Genomic DNA, 24,279 nt, shown 5'->3' on the forward strand with positions numbered 1-24,279 from the left:
AACTTTACGCACAGAGAACATCGTATGATTATTAATCATACTAAGAACAATATCTGTCAGAGAATCATCTCTGATCTGGACGCTTTAACGGACCAGAGGCTTTGGAGCGTCCAGCAGCTGATCTGCTTCTGCGGGGATTTTCTCCCGCAGAGGGAAGTGATGCGGGATCAGGAAACGATCAGAGTTCTGCCGTCTTCTAATCACATCATTTCGTGAAATGTTACCTGATTTCAAAAACGTTCTTGCAGAGAAATAATAAATGTTTCGTTTGATGACTACAAATTGGAAATAAAATTATTTTTTTCTTTGACGGACAACAAAAAAAACTGTAGCGCCACCTCTGCTCCAAACTACGAACATTGTCGGCCCCTCTTAATTTTTTTCTCTTTTTTGTGGAGGATCAATAAATAACTTATTGGTGTTTTACAACCACCAGGTATGAAGTGCTTTAGCCTTTGAGTTGCACCACAGCGCAGCATAACTGAAACACCCAGGAGAAGAATTTCAGCTTGTTATGAGTATAAAGGAGGCTGGTATCGCGCCTGATAAAAATCTATTTATTTATGTCATCACATGGACTTATATAAAGTTTTAAACATTTTCTTTTGATATATTTATTATTGTTTTTCTTCTTTAGATATTAGGTTGGCTTAGAATGATTCCAAATAATGTACAGGAATGACCTGGTGCTGTTACATGTCAATCATCTGGGGGGGGGCCACTAGGGGGGCCAATCAGATGACAGGGGGGGCACTGGCCCCCCCTCTGGCTCCGCCACTGCACATTGCGCAAAACTCTGAAACAGGAGAAGCGGGACATAAACGGAGCGACGAACTAGATGTGAATTATGGCATACAAACAGAGAATCCAATGCTGAACAGTGAAAAAATCAACACATGATGTGAAACACATGACGATTAGGCGGAGCAGCAGGTGATGAGTGAAGATTACTGGTGGTGAGCGTCAATAAATGATCAAATAAATCTAGCAACAGGAAAGAAACTAAAGTGGACATAGCAATAAACCAAGAGAGGACAATACTAATCAAAATAAACTAAATGGAAATGAATGAAGAACAAAATGCAATAATAAACTAAAAAACTAAAGTAAATACAGAGGAATAAACTGGTATGGCAAGACCTTTCGAGCAATAATTAATACAGAGGACGGTATGGCAAGAATAAACAGACACTATTTCCAGATAAAAGGCAAAATAATATTGTTGAAATGTCATGGGTTTGTTGAAACCACATCAAGTACTGAGAATAAATATATCTTACAGACCATAACAGTAAATAACTGGTGACTTATTTGTGTTTTTAATTAGATTTGATATATTTATTTCTTCAATATTATTTTTCATGTCAGTGTTAATGTCATGAGGCTGATGACTCCATGACACTTTCAATTTGACTCATTAGGATTTGATTAAGAACCAAATTTGTTCTTTGTAATTTCTGTCCAGTAAAACTATTAATCTATAAATCAATAGACAGGTTTATATAAAGATATAATCCATGTTTCTGTCTCATATTTGTATGGCATTAAAAGGACCTGGAACTTTTGTTTTTCCACTGAAAGCTCTGGTTTGCACAATAAATGCCATGTGGGTGAAGTTTTATGGATGATACTCTGATGTCCCATTCTCCTGAATGCAGCACAGAGCTGAACCGAAGAGAAGAAGAGCTATGATTAATGTAGTTACAGTTCTATCCATGTTTTAATGTTGCAGAACTCAGTTGTTTTGCAAATAGTTCAAAGTTTAAACTGGCATGTTGTACATCTTTTATCTGGTCATTTTGTGCAAGATTTAACAACTAGAAAATGGCACAAAATAAGAAAAAAAATTTCACTCTGACTGGCTGCTGTTAGTCCTACCGATTTTAACTTGAATGTCCATTGCATTTTCATAGACGTCTGCGAAAATAATTTCTATTCCCATGACTTTTTTGTTCTCTGGGAAATTATTTTTGATAATAAATACAGAAACAAGCATAAAAATCAAAACATCTACAATAGTGATAGTAATATAAATGATAACATAATGGTCAGTGCAAAGTAGCCTGCAAATTTTTTTGGTTGGGGGCGGTGAGGGGCCTGGATAAAGGCTAGGGGGGCGTTGACCCAAAAACGGTTGAGAAACACTGCTCTATCTGAAATTTCAACATGTTTTCTAATAAAGATTAAATAGAGTTATGGAATATAAAGCTGGCCAAAGTTAATTATGAGAAATAAATACCAGGATGATATTTACATGTTAGTAGGCTGTGTAATAATCCGTGATTTATGATGCAGCTGTTGTAAATATTGTACAGTTAAAGGTTATCTTATAAGCAAACACAATATCTTTTCTGAGTGGATTTAATTAATCCTGACTCCTGCTGCTTAAATTTTGCACATCTTCAGGTTCAGCGGGAATAAAACTGACAGGGGCGTTTCAGACGACACATAAATGCACCGCCACCAAAGTGGTTCCTCACTGCACTCGACAGGGTGTGGATTAATAGCTACGATTACTACTGGAGGGTGAACTCCAATGAATTGAACCAGCCTGGGTTTTTAAACACACAATTGACTTGACCCTTGCAGAGGAGGCAGTGGTCGTGGAAGCAGTACATAACAGCAGAACCGGTGGCCCTGGCTATTGTTTTATTGATCGTGTATTACTGAAACACAGGAAAGAAAGCAATCAAGTAAATAAGTCTCAATCCTTCTCTGCTGACGTTGGCAGTGTGTATCAATCACTGATGGATGCACGTAGCAAAAAAAAAGTGATCACTTAAATAATAGTCAGTGCCTTGCAAATGTAAACATACGGTCTTTAAGCCTGTTTGTTTTTTTGACATCACAATCTTAAACTTTAATTAGGGGTTTGTGTTATAGACAGATACAATGTAGCCTGCAGTTATGATTTGAAAAATAAAGTGATTTAAATTTATTACTTTTTTTTTTTTACAAACAACAGTATAAAAGTGTCCCATGCATCTGGATTCAAGCCCTCTACAAATCCATTGCAGATTTCCTGGTATCTCCACTACATTTGCACACAGAGTGATCGTCTTTGCCCACTTTTCTTTGCAAAAGAGCAGCAAGATTGGCTGGGAAGCATCTACTAAATCCTGAATCATACGATTGCAGCTCTGTCTGAGGGTTTAGGGTTGTTGTTCTGCTGGAGGGTCTGACTGGTTTTTCTCTTCCCATCAAGCTTCTCTGTTGCACTCCCACAGCATGCTGCCACCACTGCCATGTTTCTGGGTTGGCGTGTTCAGGGAGTTCCACAACATATTTTGTATGGAAGCCCAAAAACTCAGTGAATGTCCCATTTAAGAAGAGCATATTTTCCATGTTATCTGTATGCCCTTTATAATTTATGGCATTTTGGAGTTTTTATGGCCTTCTTTCCACTAGTCTACCTTAAATGACAGATTTGTGGAGTGTGAGACTTAATACTGCCCCATCAACAAACAACTTATCAAGAATACTGCTTCATAATTAAGATAAAAATGTTATAATATACTTATTTTGTAGGGGTCGTAGGTATTTATGTAGAAGGCTGTCTCATGAAGGCCTCCTTCCTTGGCACTTCCCAACAGGAAGCCAAGGGGTCAGGGTGAGTTTGAATCGCATGTCGGGATTGTCCCCACGCTGACCTGCGCCTGACTGGCCTCCCAGCAAAAAGCCCCTGTGAAGGTAAGAGGAACTGGGGTCCCCTCCCCTGGAAAAGAGGTTCCCTCCCCTTGACAGCTCCACAGAGCCCCAGCCACCTGCCTGCTGGGCTGGCCCCCACATATGAAAAGGGAAGCTCTTTGTAATCCGACGGGGATTACACCACCCAACAATGCGCCACTGAAAGAGCGACAAAAGCCCTGTATCAAACGCCGCTGAGGGGGAGCACGGCTATGATCTCCCACTACTACCGACACTGATGACTCCTCAGCCACCTCTCATCTCCCCGAGAGGCTCTTCCCCCTCCCACCCACCCACCCTGAATGCCTCTGTCCTCCTTCTGCCCTCTTCATCTCTGGGATCTGGCCTTTTATCAGCGCATTCCTTTTCATTTGCATTGCAGCGTGGGGAGGGATGGCAGGTCTCTCTGATCTGATAGCGCCAGGAGAGAGAGAGACAGACAGAGAGGGAGAGAGAGAGAGAGAGAGACAGGAGGATCCTCAGGGCATGATATGTGCATCCTGTCCTGCAACACACACACACACACATAGAAAAACACCACGCTGCATTCTCCAGATAGGCAGGGACCTTTCTGCAGTCTAGAGGGACAAATAAAGCACTCATGCCTGTCTTTAAAGGTCTGTTTGTCTTTATTTTAAAGAAAAGAAAAACTACAAAGGCAAGCGAGTCTGACATGTAAGCTTCACTTAATTCTGAATGTGACTCATTTAAACATTTATTTAAATGCGTCTGTCATAAGTGCATTGCTCAAGGGAATAAAAAGAGGCGTTTCACCAGGTTTTCCTCTGGTGGACCCTCCTCGCTATAGCCGACCTGTGGAAGCAGCTGCTTCCACCTGACTTTATTTAGGGGTATCAGAGGAAAAAGGAACAGAATGTACACCACATATTAGATTTTTAACTTCCACTTCACAATTTTGCACCGTTTCATGATGGCGAATCAGAAATAATCACAATAAAATACATAAGTTTGTGTTTGTTAGTTTGTGGCAATCTGAAAAGTGTGAAAAAGATCTTAAGAGACTTTAAAAGTCTTTAAAAAAAATCCTCAGCTTTCCAAAATAGGGACTTGAACTTCCTTCATTTAGCTCTTAAATTAGCACATCTGTTCATTCCTTGCTTTTCCATTCATTCTCTGTGTTACAGTCTTGAAGAATCTCTTCTCTCAGCGAGTCTTGCTCAAGATGGTGGCATGAATACATTCAGGTAATTAATGCCATTTTCTGTAAGAACACCAGAAATGTTAACAGTGATAAACTGAGAAATGAAAGGGGTTAGAGGAGAAATTAAAAGATGTTAAGAAGTTAAAATTATACCAAGTATAGAATCCAGTTCATGGCCTGGTAAAGCCTGGACAAAATGCAGAAAAGTTGAAGCAAGGTGAACACTTTGCAGGTCTGTAATGTGTTAATCTTCAAGATTCTCATTGTTTAAGCTTAAATGTGACCTTAATTTTTAAAGAATCAATATGTTACCAAGACACCTTGCTTGACAACTTGCTTTACAAAAGCAATTACTGTATTTTATTAAGGCATACCAGAGTAAAAGTGTAGGATATGGATGCTACAATTTACAGATTTTTGGTGGTTAAACCTTTTAAATCTATGAATAATTTTTCTTTCATTTCACAGTTATGCACTGGGAAACCCAAACGTTCAAGTGTTGTGTATTCTTTGGACATTTGACCTGCGAAAAGTTCTTCAAAATAATCCTGACTGGTGAATCTTAAGCGTGACCTTAATTTACTCATTTTTAAGAAATTATGTTTGCTTTACTCTTGCAAATAAAAAAAAAAGAGGCAGTTTGCTTTTCGGATATCCTCTAAATCATTGAGTACCCTGACCCACCCACTGCTCAAACATATGTGAAGGAGGGGAGGCTTTTGTTGCAGCAAAGTAAAGGAAAGGCAAAAAAAAAACTAGAATGATAGATGGAGGACACAAAAATCCGAGCCTTCAATCTGCCTCAAATTGACTGAGTTGGATTGTTACCACAGCTCAGATCAATGTTAGCCCTGAACGCGTTGAATGGAAAATCATTCGGATTGTATTATGTTAGAATATATGAGCCATTTCAAAATATTAATTCAGCATTATTTGAGGTGTCTGTTAAGGATGGCAGTTAGAGCTCGCACCGCTTTGACACGACTGAGCGATTACACACCTCTATTACACGTGATGTATGAATGTGTGAGAGGGACCTATTTTTCACGACCAAGACATTGTCCCTGGAGGGAGGTGAGAATATGGCTCCCCCACCCCACCCCGAACAACTGGCCGGCTGCAACCCGAGAACAGAGAGAGGGGAAGAAAAAGGGGAAGCGCAGCACTATTGGTATTGGTGGAAACTGCGAAGACGTGTCTGCATTTTGCTCGCCGCTCCCCCTGTCCAGTTAATTGGAATACAAAGCAGAGCAGGGTCGATGGGAGAGCGGCGGTGGCGAAGATGAAGAGGAGGAGGAGGAGGTGTAGCCGCTGTCTGTCTCCAGCAACCTTCACTGCTCGCTGGAAATTGACTGTGGAAGCAGCAAGCGAGACCGACACACTGTCACTGGTAAAATGAACTGTCACCTTGCATTTCTCAACCTCCTGGCAGCGTCGAATTGGCCGCTTTGAACCATGCGACGTGACACTGATTGAGTTCTGGTTTTCCCCTCCTGGGCTCCAAAGGAAGCAGGCCGCTTTAATACCAAGCGCGCAGGGCTCTCCGCACAGAGAATCCCTTCAAAACGCTCACTCCTTCCTTCACCACCCCTCATTATTTCATTGTGCTGCTTCGTTACTCTGCTTCTCAACTAGTCTTGTTGTTATTTATTCTTTTTTTTTGTTTTCCCTACTGTGTGCAGTCATAGAAGTCTGACAGGGACGCAGAGGAGGAAAACTATTAGGGGTAGCCATTTGGATCCTGGAGGCAATCCCAGGGAGTATTAAGACGTTAACCCTGGCCAAGTCACTTGTCTCTCTCAGTTACTGTGCTGATGGGGTGGGGAAAGGATCCGGTCGCAAGGGGAGATCCAGGAGACAGGAGCTTTGGGTCAGCTGCCGTTTCCAGGTCCAATCGAGCCTGACTCGAATGGGGGATGGTTGTCAGGAGCCTCCTTGGCTGGGCTTTAAGGAGGCTCTGCGCCAAAACAAAGGACAAAAAGCAGAAAGTGTGCCATCTTTACCCACACCGGATTCAGGAAGACTCACCGATATCTGTGGAAAAAGTCAAATAAATATGTTTAATTATAATGTGATTTTTCTTTTTTTCAATGAATAAATATTGAACGTTGTGACTTTCACATTATTTGCAAAAATATTCATATCCTTTCTCACATGTTGCAGTAACATGGTGTGGTGTTTTATTGGGATTTTATGTGACGAATCCGCACAAATTTATCCGTATTTGTAAGAATTTTTTATAGTTTTAGAAGTTTTGGTGAAAACAAATATTAAAAACGTCTTGCTCATTTGAATTCAGCCCACCTGAGTTGAGCCTTTGTCTGCAAGTTAATTACAGCTCTAAGTCTTTTCCAGCTTTGTGCACATCTATAGAGGCCAGAAGTCCTCCAGGATCTTAATGGAGAATTTTTATATCAGATTTAGGTAAACCTCCATCCCAGCCTCCAGTTTTTGTGTGCAGCTCCTCCAGAGTTACCGTAACTCCCTCGAGTTACGTGTGGAGCAAATTCGTTCCTTGTCCAGTTTAGGGCCTCAAGCGTGTTTTTCTAGAGTTTCATACTCTTTCTATTTTCAGATGATGGATTGAACAGTGCTCTCTGATATCTTGTTTTATTGTTTTATAACATAATCCTGGTTTAATCTTCATCACAATTATCTTCCTGACTTGTCCACCGTGTTCCTTGGTCTTCATGATGCTGTGGGCTTCCCAGAACAGCTGGTGAACGATAATTAAGTGATTTCTGAAGGAAGGTTGTGGTATTGAACTTTATTTAGGGATCTCAGGCAAAAGATACCGTTAACAACCATGGATCATTGTCCTTCTTCTTCACAGTTATGTGTTACTTTGCATTGCTCTGTCTCACAAACTCTCCAAGAATGCATAGAAGTTTGAACTTGTAACGTGACAAAATGAGAAAAAGTTTTTTTTCGAGAGCGAATAGTTTGGCAAGATTTATTGTTGCCAAAAAATGTTTGCTCCTTGGGTAAAGGAGCATTTGGAGGATGATAAGACTTTATTTTATAAAGCCGTATGTAGGGAACTCACAGACTTAAACTGATCAATTTGAGATGAAAATATCAGGGAGAAATGTCCGTCCACACTTGATTAAAGCAAGCAAGAAATTTCATGAATACAGAAAGAAGCTCTTTATTTCTTACGTCCTGAGTTGACATCATCAGACGTCTTCATCCAATCAACAACCTGGAAATCAGAGATATTCCATGTAGTCTAACAAAGAAAATCATTACATTTTGAGATCAAAGACATTTAGAAAGTAAAAAAAAAAAAAGATTTCAATTAGATTCTATCAATCCGATTGTTTTTAACCGGATTCCTAGATTACTTATTATTCCTGATGTGGATCATGTGCTTTTTTTCTTTCTAATTTGCTAATTTAATTAAATAATTTAGAACAGCTATCAACTAAACAAATGGAAATTCTGAAACAATACGAAGTCCAACATGCATGACCTCATCGCATTTGATTTCAGAAGGACAAATGGTTTTGATCTAAAAATCTCATGCTTGATACCTGCCACTAAAAAAATAAATAAATAAAATCACCTCCGTGTGGCGTCTCTCAGATGACCAGCCCCCCTGTTATGCCATGAATACTGGATCCAGTTTCCTTTGAAGCCTCTGGGACCCTGCGGAGTGACGTGCGACAGAGGAACTGGTAGAAATCCAAGGAAGTGAGCCTGGCAATAGACTTGTAAAAGAGCCTACAAACAACTGCAAGCAGCATGGGGTACAAACTGCACCAGGCTGACCTCAAAGTGCAGAGGAGGGAAGAGGGTGGTGGTGGTGGTGGTGGTGGTGGGGGACAGGGGGGTGGGGGGGAGCATGTGAGTGGATAAAGATGTGCAGGACATCTATAGACAGACGCTGATTTTTATTATCGTCCCGTTCACTCAGGTGTTTGTGGTTGTGTTTGTGGGCGTACGCCGGGGGAGGATGATTTCTCTTTTCTCTCCCCGTCCTCTGCTTCTCTCCTTGTCCTACATCCTCCATCAGAAAGCAAGGAGGCCCGGCGCTGATGGGAGGGAGAAAAACATCCTCCTCCTCCTCTTCTCTCCCGGCTGAACATCTGTCTCCTCGGTGTTGGCTGCACCACCGACTCTGACACCTCCAGATGGAGAGCCTGCTGGGAGCGCTGAGGTATTACCTCCAGAGATGGCAGGGATCACACCCCTGGAAAGAAGTCCCACACTTGCTTTCTGCACCGACTCCTTCTTCTTTTTTGCTGTTGTTGTTGGATCTGTCACTGCTCTCCATATCCATTGTCACTTCCCCCCTCTACCCTGGCCCTGCCCCTCTGCCTTTGTGGCTCATCTGATGAGCAGGCTTTTGGGCCTTGCTAAGAAATGCATGACATCAAATGTCTGAGCCCTTCTTCTAATTTACAGTAATGGGTCGTGTGGTATTTCAACTGTAAATTCTATTGAAGGAACTGAATTAATTTTTAATACAGTTGTGAAAGAACTGCAGGCTCATGCAGATGTATTTCGAACGACCGCTGATTCCCATTTCCTAAATGCATGTTTTCCAGACGCCTTAAAAAGATTAAAGTTCACACAGTCTTGATCATGGCCCAAGAAAAAAAAAGAAAAAAAGAAAAGAAGAAAGCGCCCGTACAGTTTAATAGTGCGAATATTAGAAGCGATACCTGTGGAAATCCAGAGCGTAAAAGCCTGGGAGTTTGCTTCGCCAGAGCCACTCTGCCGTCTTGACAGATTGACTCTGCATTCATTTGTGCCTGAACTCTGAGTGAACCTCGGCGTTGGAGAAGAAGGGCATCAACAGGCCAGAGCTGTTGGGGCAGAAACTGTGTGTGCAAACCCATCACCCAGAGCAAATATTGAAACTGAGCCTCCCTTTACAATGAGAGGAAACGAGGTGGTCAGGTTCTGGAAGCCACAATAGCCACTGTTCCCATTTAAAATGTGATGTGTGGGTTTTTTTTTTATTATTATTATTTTAAAATAACATTTCATTTAAATTCGGTCACACAGAAATAGATCCGTGGTAAGAAGTGACCGAGTTGAATTTGGGTAACAAATCAAGAGTGAGACCCGACTTCCTGGAGTTTGTTGTCATGTTTAAAGCCCCTGGAGGTATTCTGAGGTGAAAAGGTCACTCAAGAACCACCCTGTGTGTTGTGAGAGATTCCTCTTGTCACATTATGCAAGCTGACATTGTTGGAGTCGAATAAATTCAAAATCTACACAACAAATTAGAGATGTGCCAATCAGGCTTTTGCTGGCCATTACAGATTTCTGGTTTCTGGTCAAAGGAAAGCAGAAATCTGAGTATTTATTATTATTATTATTATTTCTCTTTCTAAAGTCTATGAACACAGAGGAAAAAAAAAATTTCCGCAGGTACTTTGATAGAGGTAGAATACAGTAGAAAATTAAGGAATTACAATACAATCCAATTTTTAATGGGTATGTCCCTAACCTTTAACTGATATTTACTGAACTCCACAAGTGCATGCTGTTCGTTGAAAGTTGCAGGAGTTCTGAGCTTCAACGTGTTTAATAAAAAGTGGGGGAAAAAAGAACAATCTGATTTTGTTAGCATTCGACCTGCAGATCACATGTCAGAGACAATCAGGGAAAAATCCTCAGATTGACGCATCTCTACAAAAATCTGTCCAATCAAAAAAAAAAAAAAGAAGCACCAAACTAGACTAAATATGAAGACGTAGTCGGCTTTTACAAACACAAAAACTGCAATGTTATTCTTTAATATTTCATAGTCTTTATTAAGCTAAATCATCTGAACAAGTGTTGGAAAATACCCTGTAAATAAATAGTGCAAAACAATGACACTGAGGAGATCAGTGATACAACACAAAGCACAGCTTGGGCTCATTATGGAGAGGTAAAAAAATTAATAATAAATCGATGAAAATATTTTTAAGAAGCACCCAGTTCAGAGGAAAAGCAGCAATCAGTCATACCCTGTAAAGATTCACAAGTCCACAAGCACTTTGAGTATTTATTTCCCACGGAATGGTGAAACCCAACCGCTTTTTTTTTGTTTTTGTTTTTTAAGTCCCATCAAAGTTCACAATTTCTCCCCTTTAGTATTTGTGGACGCGGTTTCAGAGAGTTTCTCCGGTGGAGTGCTGCTGGCCAGGACGCAGCCGAGCTTCTCTCGCTTCTTCTGCTTCATCCTGCGGTTCTGGAACCAGATCTTCACTTGCGTCTCATTGAGCTCCAGGCTGGCCGCCACCTCCACCCGCCGCGCCCGCGTCAGGTACTTGTTGAAGTGGAACTCCTTCTCCAGCTCCGTCAGCTGCTTGGTGGTGAAGTTGGTGCGGATCGCATTGGGCTGGCCCGGAACCCCGAACTCCGACAGAACAGCTGTGGGGAGAGACGAGGGGGAGTGAAATGGGTGGGTTGATGGATGGAGAGAAACATGGAAGTCATGGAGCTGAAGAAGCATGAGGGGGGTGAAGATGTGAGTGGAAAACGTGAGAGTTAATCGCGCTGCTTTGGGCTGTACGCGCCAGCGACAAGAACCACCGACCTGTTTTAGGGGGGTTCCTCTTCACTTTCATCCAGTCGAAAGTTTTAGAAGTTTCCTCCTGGTCTTTCTCCTTGCACTGGGGTGGTAGCCTCCTGTAAACACTCTCTGAGTACTCCTGCTGCCGCTGGTCCGGATACTGCACGTACTGGCCCGGGCCGCAGCTGTCCCCGGGGTAAGGAGCCACGCTCGTTCCGAGAGGGGATACCTGCGCGTGCGCGAAGCTCCGGTCCTGGTCGAGGCCGAGGCCGAACTGGTGGTGTCCGTACTCCAGAGATGAACCGTACAAGGGGTTTCCTACTGCTGAAAACTGCAGATCCAGACTGGCGTGCGGCTGCTGCTGCTGCTGCTGGTGGTGGTGCAGGGGGACGCTCGGAGCCTGGTGAGGCACCAAACACCCGTCCGGTGCGTAGCTATCACTTGTTGCGCAAGAGTTGGACGTCGCGTACCCGTGGTTTAAATTGGAGTATCCGGCTTTTGCGCTGAAAACATTTGCTCCGCGGCTGCATACCGGATAGTCTAAGTAGGAGTTCATCCTGGAACCTGGGCCTGGTGGATTTGTTTCAGACCTGACTTGGAGCGAGCCGTCATTAATGGTCGCTCCCTTGTGCCCTGACCTTAGGTAGGATGTCAAAGCTGTAAGAAAAACAAAAAGGAAAAAAAAAAAAACTACCTTCCACCCTCATATCACCTTCCTGACCACGCCACGTGACCAGCCAAACACCAATGGCAAAAGAGCCACAGCACTCCGTCAAATCTGCAGGCTCGTCCATCAAAGGGCCGCATTTACAAGACAAACGCTTCAATCAAAGTGGCTCATCTGATAACAACACAAACATCAGGACACATGTGCACCAAAGAGGAGCGTCAACAGAAAAAAAGGGGAAATAATCACAACAGGAATCATGATAAAAATAACAATAAGAAGAAGAAGAATACCACATCTCCAGAGATTAAAAGAAAAAGACGGGGGTATAGTCAATTTGGACAATAACAGTACTTTTACTACGAATAACAATCTTATTAATAATAATTAAAATAAATCAGAAAAAAATAAGATTAAATACAACACTAATAATAAATAAATAAGTAAATAAATATAATGTAATATAATTTGGTCGCACTGTATACCTGATGGTTTGTTTCACATATATTATAAATTTTTTTTGCTTCCAATGCACTAATGAGGGCTTTGTATTTTTCTGTTGTTGTTTCTGTTTTTTAAGTAATGTTTTATTTCTTATAGTGATTTTTTTTAGCTCTCTTCATTTCAGTTGCTTTTTCTTCTGAGCTCGGGGATCTCAATCTACATTTTTGTGTTTGTCAGACTTGCAAGACGGAGGCTGAATGCGGCACGGTCCCTGAAACAGTCAGCGCAGTGAATTCAGTGATCCATCACGACTCCTTATAAACGCCGACAGCTTGTTTGGTCCATTTTGAGCCATAAAAGAAACAAAGGCCCGTTTAAGAGCCAGAGACGGAGCACCCCCCCCCCCCACCCCCCACCCCCTCTTCTCTGCTTAGGAGTTAAAATAATGTGGGGATCTCGCAGAATAGTCCTCCTAAACGGGCCCTGCAGTTAAGCACGAGTTTAGGTGCTCCTTAAGAGAAATTAACTAAAAGGAAACAAAGGATTTGCCATTCAGCATCGCGTTTCTCCTTCTAATTTGTAGACCATGCATAATGGGTTGGAACCTTAACATGATCTGTTTTTAATCGCCTAAATACCAAGTTGTATTTATGTGCATCTTGAGCTTTTTGAGATGGACTGACCGCAGCTAAAGGAAGCATGCTTAAAGTATAAATCCGAATATGCTAATTATAAATCAAGACTTCTTTTCGAAAACCAGTGGATAATTATCAGCGTTGCGTGCAGAAATCCTAGAGATGAGTCAGTTTGGGCGCTTGCATGATTCTGTCCTGAGGTGTGCAGGCCTGCAAGAAGTACGACCCGCCGTGGCCGTCCAGTCCCTGGTTTGAGTCTGCGGTGCTGTCCTGCGTGCTGTACTGCGCCGTGTCAAAGTGCGGGTCGTGCGTGAAGCTCGGGGCTGTACATTTGGAGTATCCTACCGGGTAGGCCTGCTGCTGGGGCTGTCTGAGCGGAGGGGAGGGCGGCTGGTAATCAGCACCCAGATGGACGTAACCCAGGCTCGCCAGAGTGGGGCTGCCCGCGGCGGAGGGGGAGGACGGAGGGGAGCAGGAGCTGGTGCTCGTCGCGGTGAGGCCCTGCTCTCTCTGGTCCTTCTTCTGCTTCATCCTCCGGTTCTGGAACCAGATCTTGATCTGCCTCTCGTTCAGGTTGAGGAGGCTGGCCATCTCCACCCGCCGCGGCCTGCACAGGTAGCGGCTGAAGTGGAACTCCTTCTCCAGCTCCACCAGTTGCGCGCTCGTGTACGCGGTGCGCGTGCGCTTGGAGGCCTGGCTCGAGGAGGGAGACTTGTCGGCGCAATCTGCGGAGCCAAAGAGATGTCCTGTCAACAGCAACAGTTACGGGTTTGTGTCCTAAGGTTCAATGTGGTCCTTCATTTCAGAGGAGGCCACAGCAGGTTAACAACTGACCGCTGTGTTTGAAATAGGACGGGAAAGCTATACAAAAGTGGAAGTATCGTCCTAACGTGGTGAAACAGAGGGGTCCCCTTCTATGAGAGGCACTGGCACGTGAAAAACAAGTTGTGAATGTTTTATTTGAACATGTGAAATAAAATCTAACCAATTAAAAAAAATTTAAAAAAAGCAGAAATACTAATTCTGAATATTGGAGTTTGATATGGGCAGTAAGGCTCCCCATCCAGGGCGCCACTGCTTCACAGGGTGGCTTGAAGGAAAAGGGTTATCTTTCAGATGAGCATCAAATAAATAATTCTTTTTATTTGACAACTTGAAATAAAAAATATTAGGTTCTAACAGTGGTACTTTGCTTTCTTTTTAGATGCACCTTAATTTTATTTATTTTTTATTTTTTGGATGCTTGCCAATCGTGAGTGAACACTTCCTGTGTTGTGCATGTTATATTTTTAAAATAATGCTGGCAGGCTTATTAATGAGAGTGAACGCTGGCATCTGATTGAAAGATCACTAAAGGGTACAAAACGGTCAGAACTGGATTAATTAATGTTGAAAAGAGATCATTTAAAACATTGGCATGTATGAAACCTTTATTTGTGAAAACGCAGCATTTCAAATCCTTCATTTCAAATCCTTTTTTTTCCTTTTTTTTAGAATTAGGAACCGTTTAGATGGAGACAACATCAAAAATCCCAGTATGACTGCATGGCTATCTAGAGTCCTGACTTGATTCTGAATGAGAATCTGTGAAGGGAAGCTCAAAGTTAGGGTGATGGAGTGGAGGCATTTTTGCCTGAACATGTTGGTGTAAAAATACATCATCAAAGGTAAAATGCAAATGTCAAAAACTAAGAAAAAAAATATTTCTTTATTGATTGATGAAAGGGGAGGAAATCGTTTCTGACATGCCATTTTTAGTGCAAATAATAAAAGATATATATATTTTTTGTATATTGCAAAAAAAGGACTTGGAATGAAGTTTGTTTTTTTTAAATCATATAAATATTATTTTATTGGTTTACAAGTTATCAAGTTATAAAGTGCTTTAGAAACATCAAATGAAACAGTTTTGTAACAGAAAGCACTCTTTCATCCTTGAAAAACAATTCGTTCATAGATTTTTATTTTTTTCATATATCTACTTTTGAAGTTTATGCAATTGAATTCAAGGTCTGACAACACTGCTTTAAATGTTGTACCATTAAGATATCTAGGAATACAAGTTTTGTTTGCACAGTTACTACTAACATCCTAATAAAAAAGAATGTTGGAAACCTAATCAGAGCTCCCTGCTGGCTCAGAGACTCTAAGCAGCTGCTTAGTTTGCTTTTTACTTAGGCCGGCTCAGTTCTTGCAAAGATTCAGCGAGGTCTCATTGTGCCACTCTAGTTCATATTTTCTACAAATAAGGCTTAATAAGACTAAAGCAAAGAACTTCACCTGAGGATTGAGGGGGATGATCCCTTAATGAGATACAATGTTGTGTCGTTTTGTGGAATTTAAAGTCTATGTGGGCCTTTGCATTAATTTAGAAGTGCTGACTTAAAGGTTTTAGATACTGAAGCCACTATATTTTTTTGTAGCTGTTTCATGTTTTTTGTTTTTCTTCATGTGTTAATTCTGTTTTGTCACACAACATTCATATACACAACATCAAGAGTAACAGCATAAATAAATAAATAAATAAATAAATAAATAAATAAAAGGTAGTTAATCTGGCTTGGGAATCGTAAAAGCAGAGTGTCATTAACATTTCTTTTGAAGGCCAAAATGGATGCCAGAATTATGCTAAACTTTTGAATGAAGGAATGTTTGCTAATTGTGATTATTTTATTATTCTCATTATCAGTGTAGTAGTTGCTGCTTTAGGTTTGTTTGGTTTGATGGCTATTACTTTGATGTAATTCTCTCTCATTAACATCAAAACATTCCTCTTAACCTAATGTGTAATGACCTCTTTCTTTATGTGCCTCATTACAGCATAATTAATAACCAGCTGACCACTTAAACCTTAAAAACAAAACACAAAAGTACCTCTATAGCTTGTTGAGAAGATACTGAATGGACACAAATGCTTTTAAGCTAATTTAGCAGTAATAACACTGGCTGTTAAGATGTAAAAAATAAAATTGATGGAACAATTTGGATAATTTTTGTTTGGCTACTTCATGTAAAATGCTTTTGAGCAGAAACTATGCAAACCTGACATCTAAAAGACACTTTTTAAAATAAATTAGGTTGGATTGCAACTATTTTTGATTATTTTTTGCTCATCTGTTTTGCCTTTGGGTGTTATAAAAAGCTTCTTTGTGACTAAGGCACAGTAAAGTGTTTGTAAAAGTAATGTACACAACTATAATTGTGTCGTTCATTTTACTATAGTAATCAAGGTATTGCACATATTAACATGTAAAATGTATATCTTAGTCAAACATAGTTTGTACCTATAATGAGCAATAATAGTTACATTTCATCAGCTACTTTTGCTGTTGTAACGAAGCAAACAGAAATGATTTAATTAGAGTTTAACTGAAGATGGTTCCGTTTTAACTGTACTCATTTCTCATATTGGAAAAAACACTAAAACTGTTTATATAGTTTGGATTGTGAATAAATATATTGATTTAAGAAGCAATAAGAATTGTCATGAGACCTGTGATTGAGAAGATTTGTTATGAAACTTTTAACTAAATTAGCAACAGAGCTAATTAGCATGCTAACGTCAAATTTGCTAGCAAACTTAGCTTTCAAAACCTGAGGCAGTCATTGTAAGTGAATAGCAAATTTTAGCTATGGTTACCATCAAAGACTAATGCTATTTTGTTAGAAAATATGTTAATCTTTTTTGTCAAGCATTAACTAGTTTAGTGACAGTGCTGTTTTGCGTCAAAGTGGCTAGCAAATTCTTATTGCTAATGAGCATTCATTTAGCATGCTAATAATCTGAGTTTCTAAGTCGCTGCTTATAATTTGATAGATCTGTCTGAAACTGCTAGAAAAAAAATTCATGTACCACTTTTTTAGAGTGGATTTGAAAAAGTTTGCATCCAGCTGTAACTAGTTTAGCGATAATGCTATATTGCAAGCCACAGTCAAGCTTGCAAGCAAAATATCGTACACTGCTGGTATCGAGAAGGAATGTCTTATTTGTGGCATATCAGAGCAAAGGTTGAAAATTAGAACTCAACTTAGTTTGGTAAGTAACAACATTTAAAAAAATATTAAAATATAACTTAATTCCTTTCTAACATAAATTTAAATCAAATGTATGTTAATGTCAACAGAACCGACACCTTGTTAGCATTAGCATTGTCTTATCAACTTCTTATGGTTAAGAAGTTGATAAAACTACTTTAGTCTGCTTTCTCTAGGCTATATAAACTTAAATTGTTGCTTCAATACATATAACTTCTCAGCTGCAGTATTTTCCATGAAGTCCAAATATTGCTGTTCTCTGCTGGACAACTAGCTAGCTAACGGGAGTTTAGTAGTGCGCGCGCACCATGTGCAGAGGGTGACGTTCTCAACGCGGTTGTTGAGGGTTCGATTCCCTTGTTAGCATTAGCATTGTACATTAGCAGTGCGCCTTGTCATGCAGTGAGTGTCGATTATGAGGAACAAATGCAAAAAGCTGTCGTTCAGATCGTCTTAGGTAAAACTGACTAGATAATTTATCCCTGAAAATTGTTACAATTATGGTTAAGAAGTTGATAAGACTACTTTAGTCTGCTTTCTCTAGGCTATATAGACTTAAATTGTTGCTTCAATACATAGAACTTCTCAGCTGCAGTGTTTTCCATGAAGTCCAAATATTGTTGTTCTCTGCTGGACAAATGAGAATAATCAAACCAACACCTGAATCAACGTTTTCTGCTAAATCCTAATTAAAATGTGGATTTGTCACTGAAGACATTTTTCCAAAAAATAAATTAACCACAATTTTAATTATTTTAATGAAGTAATTCAAAAATTCTCTTTTATGGTGTAAATGGAAAAAGGCCTTTTTAAGCCAATTGCTGTCTGTGTTTTGTATCATACCGACCTGCAACCCCCCTGTGGGGATTCTGATTGGAGGGCCTCGACTCTTTCATCCAGGAGAAAACCATTTTGCTCGTTGTAAACTTATTGGGGCTTTGCGATTTGGACCTCCGCGGAAGCTCCTCCGCATGCTGGTGGGTCGGGGGTTGACGGGAGCCCCCAAAGCCAGACGCACCATCCACAGACTCGCTGAAGAATCCGTGAGGGTGGCTGCAACTGTGGCGGTGGATGTTGCTCTGCATTTCCATGAAATGTGCACCGCGGCCCCCTTTGACCTTCTGGTGCACTGCTGGCAGCCAAATGTCACATGGCAGGTTTCCAGAGAGCCGAAGGCTTCAGGCCTGAGAGGATCCAGGAGGGAGAAGAAAAGAAAGACTGAATCAGGGAGGAGATTAAATGATCCATCTTATCAACTCAATAGTGAGCTGACATGAATGGCAAGCAGGGCTGCGAGACAAAACGAGGACTTTGGTTGAGAAACACACAAAAATAAATAAAATAATAATAAGTAAGTTTTAAAAAAACAAACAAAACGTCAAATCCTTCGTTTTGCGTTTATTCATTTTTGTTTATTTTATTTGATTTTTTTTTTTAGAATATGGGTAAAATAATATTTAAATCGATGGGAAGAAATAACGACGTCTGTTTTTCTGAATGCGTGTCTATCTGTTATTATACAAAAATAAAAACTTTAAAAAGGCCAAAAAAAAAAAGAAAAAAGAATTACATAACATTTCTATAGAAAATCAATTTAAAAATGAACGAGGCTTTATTGTGTTCTCCGCGGTGTTTCCTTGGCATTACATTAGGCCTTAAAAATAACAGCCTTTGTTCTGTTAAAGAATAGCTCTCTGTTTGCAACGGGGGCTGGGGGGAAATTAAATGTTATATCACAATCTGCTGAAAAACTCATCCATCAAATGCAAAATTATACAAATGTCTATACTGTGCTGCAGAAGCTGCACGGTTTGTGCCCCGAACTGAGATAAAAATCCATCTTTTTCTGCAGCGTCCCAAAGAGAAAGAGAGAGAGGAGAGAGAAAAAAAAATAAATTAAATTCGCCCTTCTTCCGAAATTAAACAAAACCAAATTATTTTTGAGCAAGAGGAGAGGAAAATGCAGTGAGTGAGCGAGAGAGAATAAGTCTGGAGGCATGCAGCTTTATGAACTCTGGTTGAACCGCGGCTGGAGTCAGGCTCGTAAATCATAAAGACACATAACCCAGGCACAACAGCTCGGCTGCCTTACCTTCAGCGCTCATTCCGGCGCGGGAAACAAAAACCACGCAGGACTCCTCACACCTTCAGGAGCGAGTAAAAAAAAAAAAAAAAAAACCAGAAAGAAAAAAAAAAACAGTAAAATAAAATAACCAGGTCAGGATAAACCCCGAGCAGAGAAAGAGGTGCAGGTGGATGAGGGGTGAAGAGCAGCAGAGTGGACACGGGTTTTTTCTTTCTGCAGCTCAGACCGCCCTGCGCGCGCTGTTAATCTGCACACTGCGTGGGTGTGTGTGAGTGTGTATGTGTGCGCGCGCGTGTGGGAAAAAAAAAAGAAGCTCTTTCTGCTGATCATGCAAGCTCGGTTTCATGTATGGGAATAGCTCTGCGATAAGATCATAAAAAGGGATTTTGTATCAGAAATATAATAACAATTTGACATGAATATATATTTTTTTTTTTAAAGAAAAAGGAGACGTAACATCTCAGATATTTTTTTAAACACCATTACCTTCTGAAAGAAACTACTTTTAAGGCATTTTAGTAGAATTTTATGTCTGAATCAATTTATTTATTTATAATCAATATTTCCTACGTGTACGGCCTCCCGCTTAGGGCCGAAGAAGAAAGACACGCTCTCCATAACGAGCCCGTCTCCTCATCCTCTAATTTAAATTAGTGATCAGATGGGCCCATTTCAGAGCACTAAAGTGGAGACAGAGCAGAGGCGGCCGGCGCAGCGGCGTCCATTAAAAAGTCTCCGTGCAGAAAGAAGTTGATACTGTAATGTTGCTGCTGATTTGGCTTTCCACGGTGACAGTCAGGCTGCTGCTGCTGCTGCAGCGGATCGATCGGCGCTGCTTTGATCCTCTCTTCTTTACTTTTTTTTTTTTTTTTTTTGCTCCGTGGTTTTAATTGGATCCTGGAGGTAATATTTAACCACGTATAGCGTTAATTAATGCAAATTGGTGCCTTTGATCTCCGAAGCGAAATTGATCAAACAGAAGAGCAATCTGACACAACAAACATCAGAATATGATATCTTCTCCAAACAGACTTGTATTGTGGAAAGTAAACATTTTTGCGAAATATGCCACAATTAAACGCTTACTGTTAAGAGTGAATAAGAATTGAGATTGTACAAATAAACCTACTAATTATACAAATAGTATGGTGATTTAATGGATTGCATTGTGCGTCATGTTTCCAGTTTATTCTGTGGGCTTTTTAAAAAAACATTTTTTTATGACGTTCAATAGAAAGCGAACACAGTGTCGATCCTATAAACGCTCTTGTTTCGTGACACGAACGCAAAGTTCAATTTATCGCTTTTGGTTTAACCCTGAAACATTAAAACTCCCCCCAAATAAAATCAAAAACGAAACGTGTTTGCCTAAAATGTATGCTGAATGCACTGCGGGAAACATGTGTTCGCAGCCAGACTGGTCAATAATCCATACGTCTTGCTGATGGCCTATAAAAGCTGCCATAAAAACAGAAAGAAAATCAGCAATGAGTGCGCTGTTTAGAAAATAAACCGCCTGCTGATGTATGGGAGGACGCGGAGGCTGTTGGGAGGGCGATGGCGTCGGTGTAGATATGCTGATCTGATTCTGTATAGATACCCAGTCAACATGTGTATGCGGGCCCCATGTGGGTCTGGATGGGCAGCTACTGAATGCGCCTTGGCTCACAATGAGCGGCTGGTACGGGACTCATTAAGCTTGGCCCTCTGTGCAGGTTTCAGCAGTTCAAAACGAGGAATGTGCACTTATGACCCAAAAAATGAAATGTCCGGTGTCAAACCTACCGAGTCAGTTCACACGAAGCCATCAAGTTTCCATGGACAATCCCAGTTTTCAACCATTTCCTGTTCATGTGGGACCCATAAATAAAAGTTGTCTTCCTATTAGTGCGAACAGAGGCGGTTCAAGCTATGGGGCCCAAAGCAGAATCTATGTAACACTTTAGATTCTGCCAATTTATTAGCAAGTCAAAAGGATTACTATAAATATTGTAATAATAGAATGAGGTTCGTTCCCTTCGCGTGAGTTATTAAACAAACAGCAGTAAATAAATGGAGAAAATGCCATTTCTCTGACCGATATTTACAGTGTGATGTAAAGCCACAGGCAGCACCACCAGGAGGTCACAGGGGTCAATGGCTACCCCTAGAAATTAACTGCTCCTCCCCCCAAGCCGGAGAAAATAACAGAGGAAGTTCAAGAAGTTTTAAAATATATCTTTTTACGAAAACACACGTTAAAGTCGCGGTAAAGCCCCTGCTAATTCTGCTGTGGCTTTCGGTTGTGATGTTCTGTGAGATGGCCCCCGTCTGGCGACCCGTTGAAGACGTTTTTGGAGACGCCCCTGACTCCAGCACAGGAGCAAAAGTCAGAAATGATGTCATCAAATTTAATTGTTATCGCGACTGTGTGAATCTATGACGGATTTGCTACTGATTGAGCTGTCAGTGCTTCAAACCCTGAATACCTTTAAATATCGAATTGTAAAGAATTTAGTCGTCAGAAAACTGTAAGGTGAATTCAAAAGTCGGCTGATAGAGGCTAAAGGTAATCAAGAATGTGAAGTTTTGGAATCTGTGTTCACGCTTGAGGACTGGTCTCCTACTGGACACCAAGCAGAAGCTTAGCTCACGTATGCCTTAGGCCGGCTCTGGACAAACACACACTCGAAGCTTAGCAGACTGTAGTTATCAGTCAGCGTTCCTGAGCTCGTCACCTCACTGTCTGACGTTTGATGGACACGGGCGCTTTCCAGCAGCCTCCATCCAGTCTGCAGGGCCCGCTGACAAATGCAGCTCTCTGCAGCCTCCGCCGCTGTCAGTTAGCTGCAGAGCAGCCACGTGTTTGCAGGCACAGGCGATTCATTGCTCTGAATTAATCCAGGGACAGTTGAATCAACAGTGGCAGCAACTCAATTTCCCACCGACAACACAAGCAAGGTAATAAATAAACTAATGCACTGATAAACATGCAACGCAGAGATCCACTTTCGGAGCCTTTTAAGAGCGGCAAATAAACAGATTTACAACATTTCCAAGTTAGACAGTAACTCCTACAAGAATATTTGTAGCAAAAGGGTTTGTGCACTAAATGGCATTGCCAACCAGATCCTAATTGTCTGTAAAACTTTCAGCGTGGAAAATGGTGATTTAAATTAAACTGAAGACAATCAAATAATTGTTTTATTTAATTTCATTTAACTGTAAGCTAGATTGTAATTTACTTTCCAAACGAGTTAGAAAACACTTTTGCAAACCTACTTCTGTTTTGCAGTCATCCTCTTTCCTCTCGTCATCTTCCTCTCCTCTCCTCTGGACAGATTCTCCTTCCAGCCGACTGACTGGGGTTGTAGCCGTTTGGTCGAGCGCCTCTTCGCATTTTACCCAGCAAACAGCAACTCCTCCTCGGCCACAGACAGAAAGGACGTGACAAATGATGTGCTGAACAATGACCACATTCAAGGCTCGCCCTGCAACTCTCCCAGATGTCATATTCACTAACAATGTGGCGCAAGAAAAGGAAAGAGAGGAAAAGGGGAGGGGAAAAGTGGGGGGAAAAAACTCCACTGATGGCCTACAGCTTAGTATAAACTCAAGCAGAAATGTTGGAAAGTTTGTAGCTTCTTGTTAGGTTCCTTTATTCGTCTTCCGCTGAAGTTGAGGCGTCGGCGCCTGCATGCTCCCCAAGATGGGAATTTGCGACTCTGTTCATGTTTACACAAATTCGGATCTACAGGGTGAATACAGGTGACAATGTCATTTGTCTCTGCTGACAAAAACCTGAAAAAAAGTAAATCATGTAACAAAACTGCAAATTGTAAAAAAAAAAAAAAAAAGCAAACATGCTTGCCAATACGAGATCTGACAAATGAAGTTTGGTTGTTGCAAAATCTCCTGCTGGTTTATTCATTTATTCTGCAATAATAAATATTGACAAACCAACCTGAATGAACATTTCATCAAATCCAAATTTCTCTTATGACTGTTAATTAAGCACTAATAAATTGAATAATGCCTACAATAGAACTTTATAAATGTGTATTAATATGTCGGAGTTTTTCCTTTCATGGAGTAAATTTCCCTGTGACACTATAAGGCATCCCGTCCCACTCTTCTTTTGTCCAAGCTGCCAGGAAAAAGACAAAAAAGAAAAAGTTAATTAAACAATTGATATGGCATTTATTCACTAATAAATAAAAATAATAATAACATTGGTTTAAAATTGGCAAATCAATTTATTGATAGCTGTAAAGCTATAAAATAAAAATAAATTAGGTCAGAAATGTTAAATAAGAGTTAATAAAGGATCTTGTTATATATGACACTATTAATTTTAGATAAGTATTAGAAAAGGGCCTAACTTATAGTCTGCTGATAAAATTATATGTTATTATAATTTTGAATATATAATTTTAGATTAACAATCTTAAACACAAGCATATGAACAAGACTATCACACTCAATCATCTCTTATTAATATTAATTAGGCTTTAATAAAAGGCCTAAAATGGTATTTACTCACCAATAAAGTTTCAAATAAAAAATAACATTAGGTTAGAAATTTTCATATAGATGTATTACAGGGGAATATTTTAAAATCATGTTATTAATGTTACTTAAGTATTAGTTAAAGAGCTACTACTCGTTATCCATCACTCCTAACACATTTGATCCATAAATGTTAACCATGTATTAATAAAACATAATTCATAGAGTTTGGAATGTTTATAAAAAGGTTACTAAGTGGTCTAACATACTAACACTCATGTTATGTCACATCAGAAAAGACCTGATGAGGGCATGCAATATACAAATGTAATGCTTAAAATACTAATTCTGCATTAATGCTGTTTAAAATATAAAAACACAATGTTTGAATGAATACACAAATCATCTTTTGTTATTTAACTAGTTATAAATTAAGTCTAAACAGGTGTAAAAGTTGTTGATGTGACAGATAGGTTTTTTAATGAGACACAACTAATAACAACACAGACTAAGAAACAAAATCACAGGTTAGAAATATATAAACATTAATAAAACACACTA

General features: G+C 40.2%; 2 protein-coding genes and 1 long non-coding RNA gene across 4 annotated transcripts; 1 reads left to right on the plus strand and 2 right to left on the minus strand.

Annotated features, from left to right (window-relative positions):
* Positions 1-4,048: 4,048 nt before the first annotated feature.
* LOC108167268 (uncharacterized) lies at positions 4,049-6,960 on the plus strand. The gene is made up of 2 exons (XR_001777623.2): positions 4,049-4,892; positions 6,532-6,960. It is a non-coding gene; the product is annotated as an uncharacterized LOC108167268 (long non-coding RNA).
* A 3,610-nt stretch (positions 6,961-10,570) lies between these two features.
* Positions 10,571-12,863, minus strand: hoxb1b (homeobox B1b). The gene is made up of 2 exons (XM_008403851.3): positions 11,388-12,863; positions 10,571-11,221 (listed from the first exon to the last, which is right to left on the minus strand). Exons 1-2 carry the CDS (start codon positions 11,917-11,919, stop codon positions 10,923-10,925), a joined length of 831 nt encoding a protein of 276 aa, XP_008402073.2. The 5' UTR covers positions 11,920-12,863; the 3' UTR covers positions 10,571-10,922.
* Positions 12,864-12,892: 29 nt separating this feature from the next.
* On the minus strand, positions 12,893-23,189 carry LOC103481724 (homeobox protein Hox-A3). 2 transcript variants are annotated; one of them, XM_008437439.3, is made up of 4 exons: positions 22,492-23,189; positions 19,237-19,289; positions 17,992-18,328; positions 12,893-13,834 (listed from the first exon to the last, which is right to left on the minus strand). In XM_008437439.3, the coding sequence occupies exons 3-4, from the start codon at positions 18,233-18,235 to the stop codon at positions 13,266-13,268; spliced, it is 813 nt and encodes a 270-aa protein (XP_008435661.2). In that variant the 5' UTR covers positions 18,236-18,328; positions 19,237-19,289; positions 22,492-23,189; the 3' UTR covers positions 12,893-13,265. The 2 variants fall into 2 exon arrangements, with proteins under 2 accessions (XP_008435661.2, XP_008435659.2); XM_008437437.3 differs by lacking the exon at positions 19,237-19,289.
* Between the last annotated feature and the right edge of the window lie 1,090 nt (positions 23,190-24,279).

This window comes from Poecilia reticulata, chromosome 19 (genome assembly GCF_904066995.2).
Source record: "Poecilia reticulata chromosome 19, P_reticulata-male-v2, whole genome shotgun sequence".
Classification (NCBI taxonomy): Eukaryota; Metazoa; Chordata; class Actinopteri; order Cyprinodontiformes; family Poeciliidae; genus Poecilia; species Poecilia reticulata.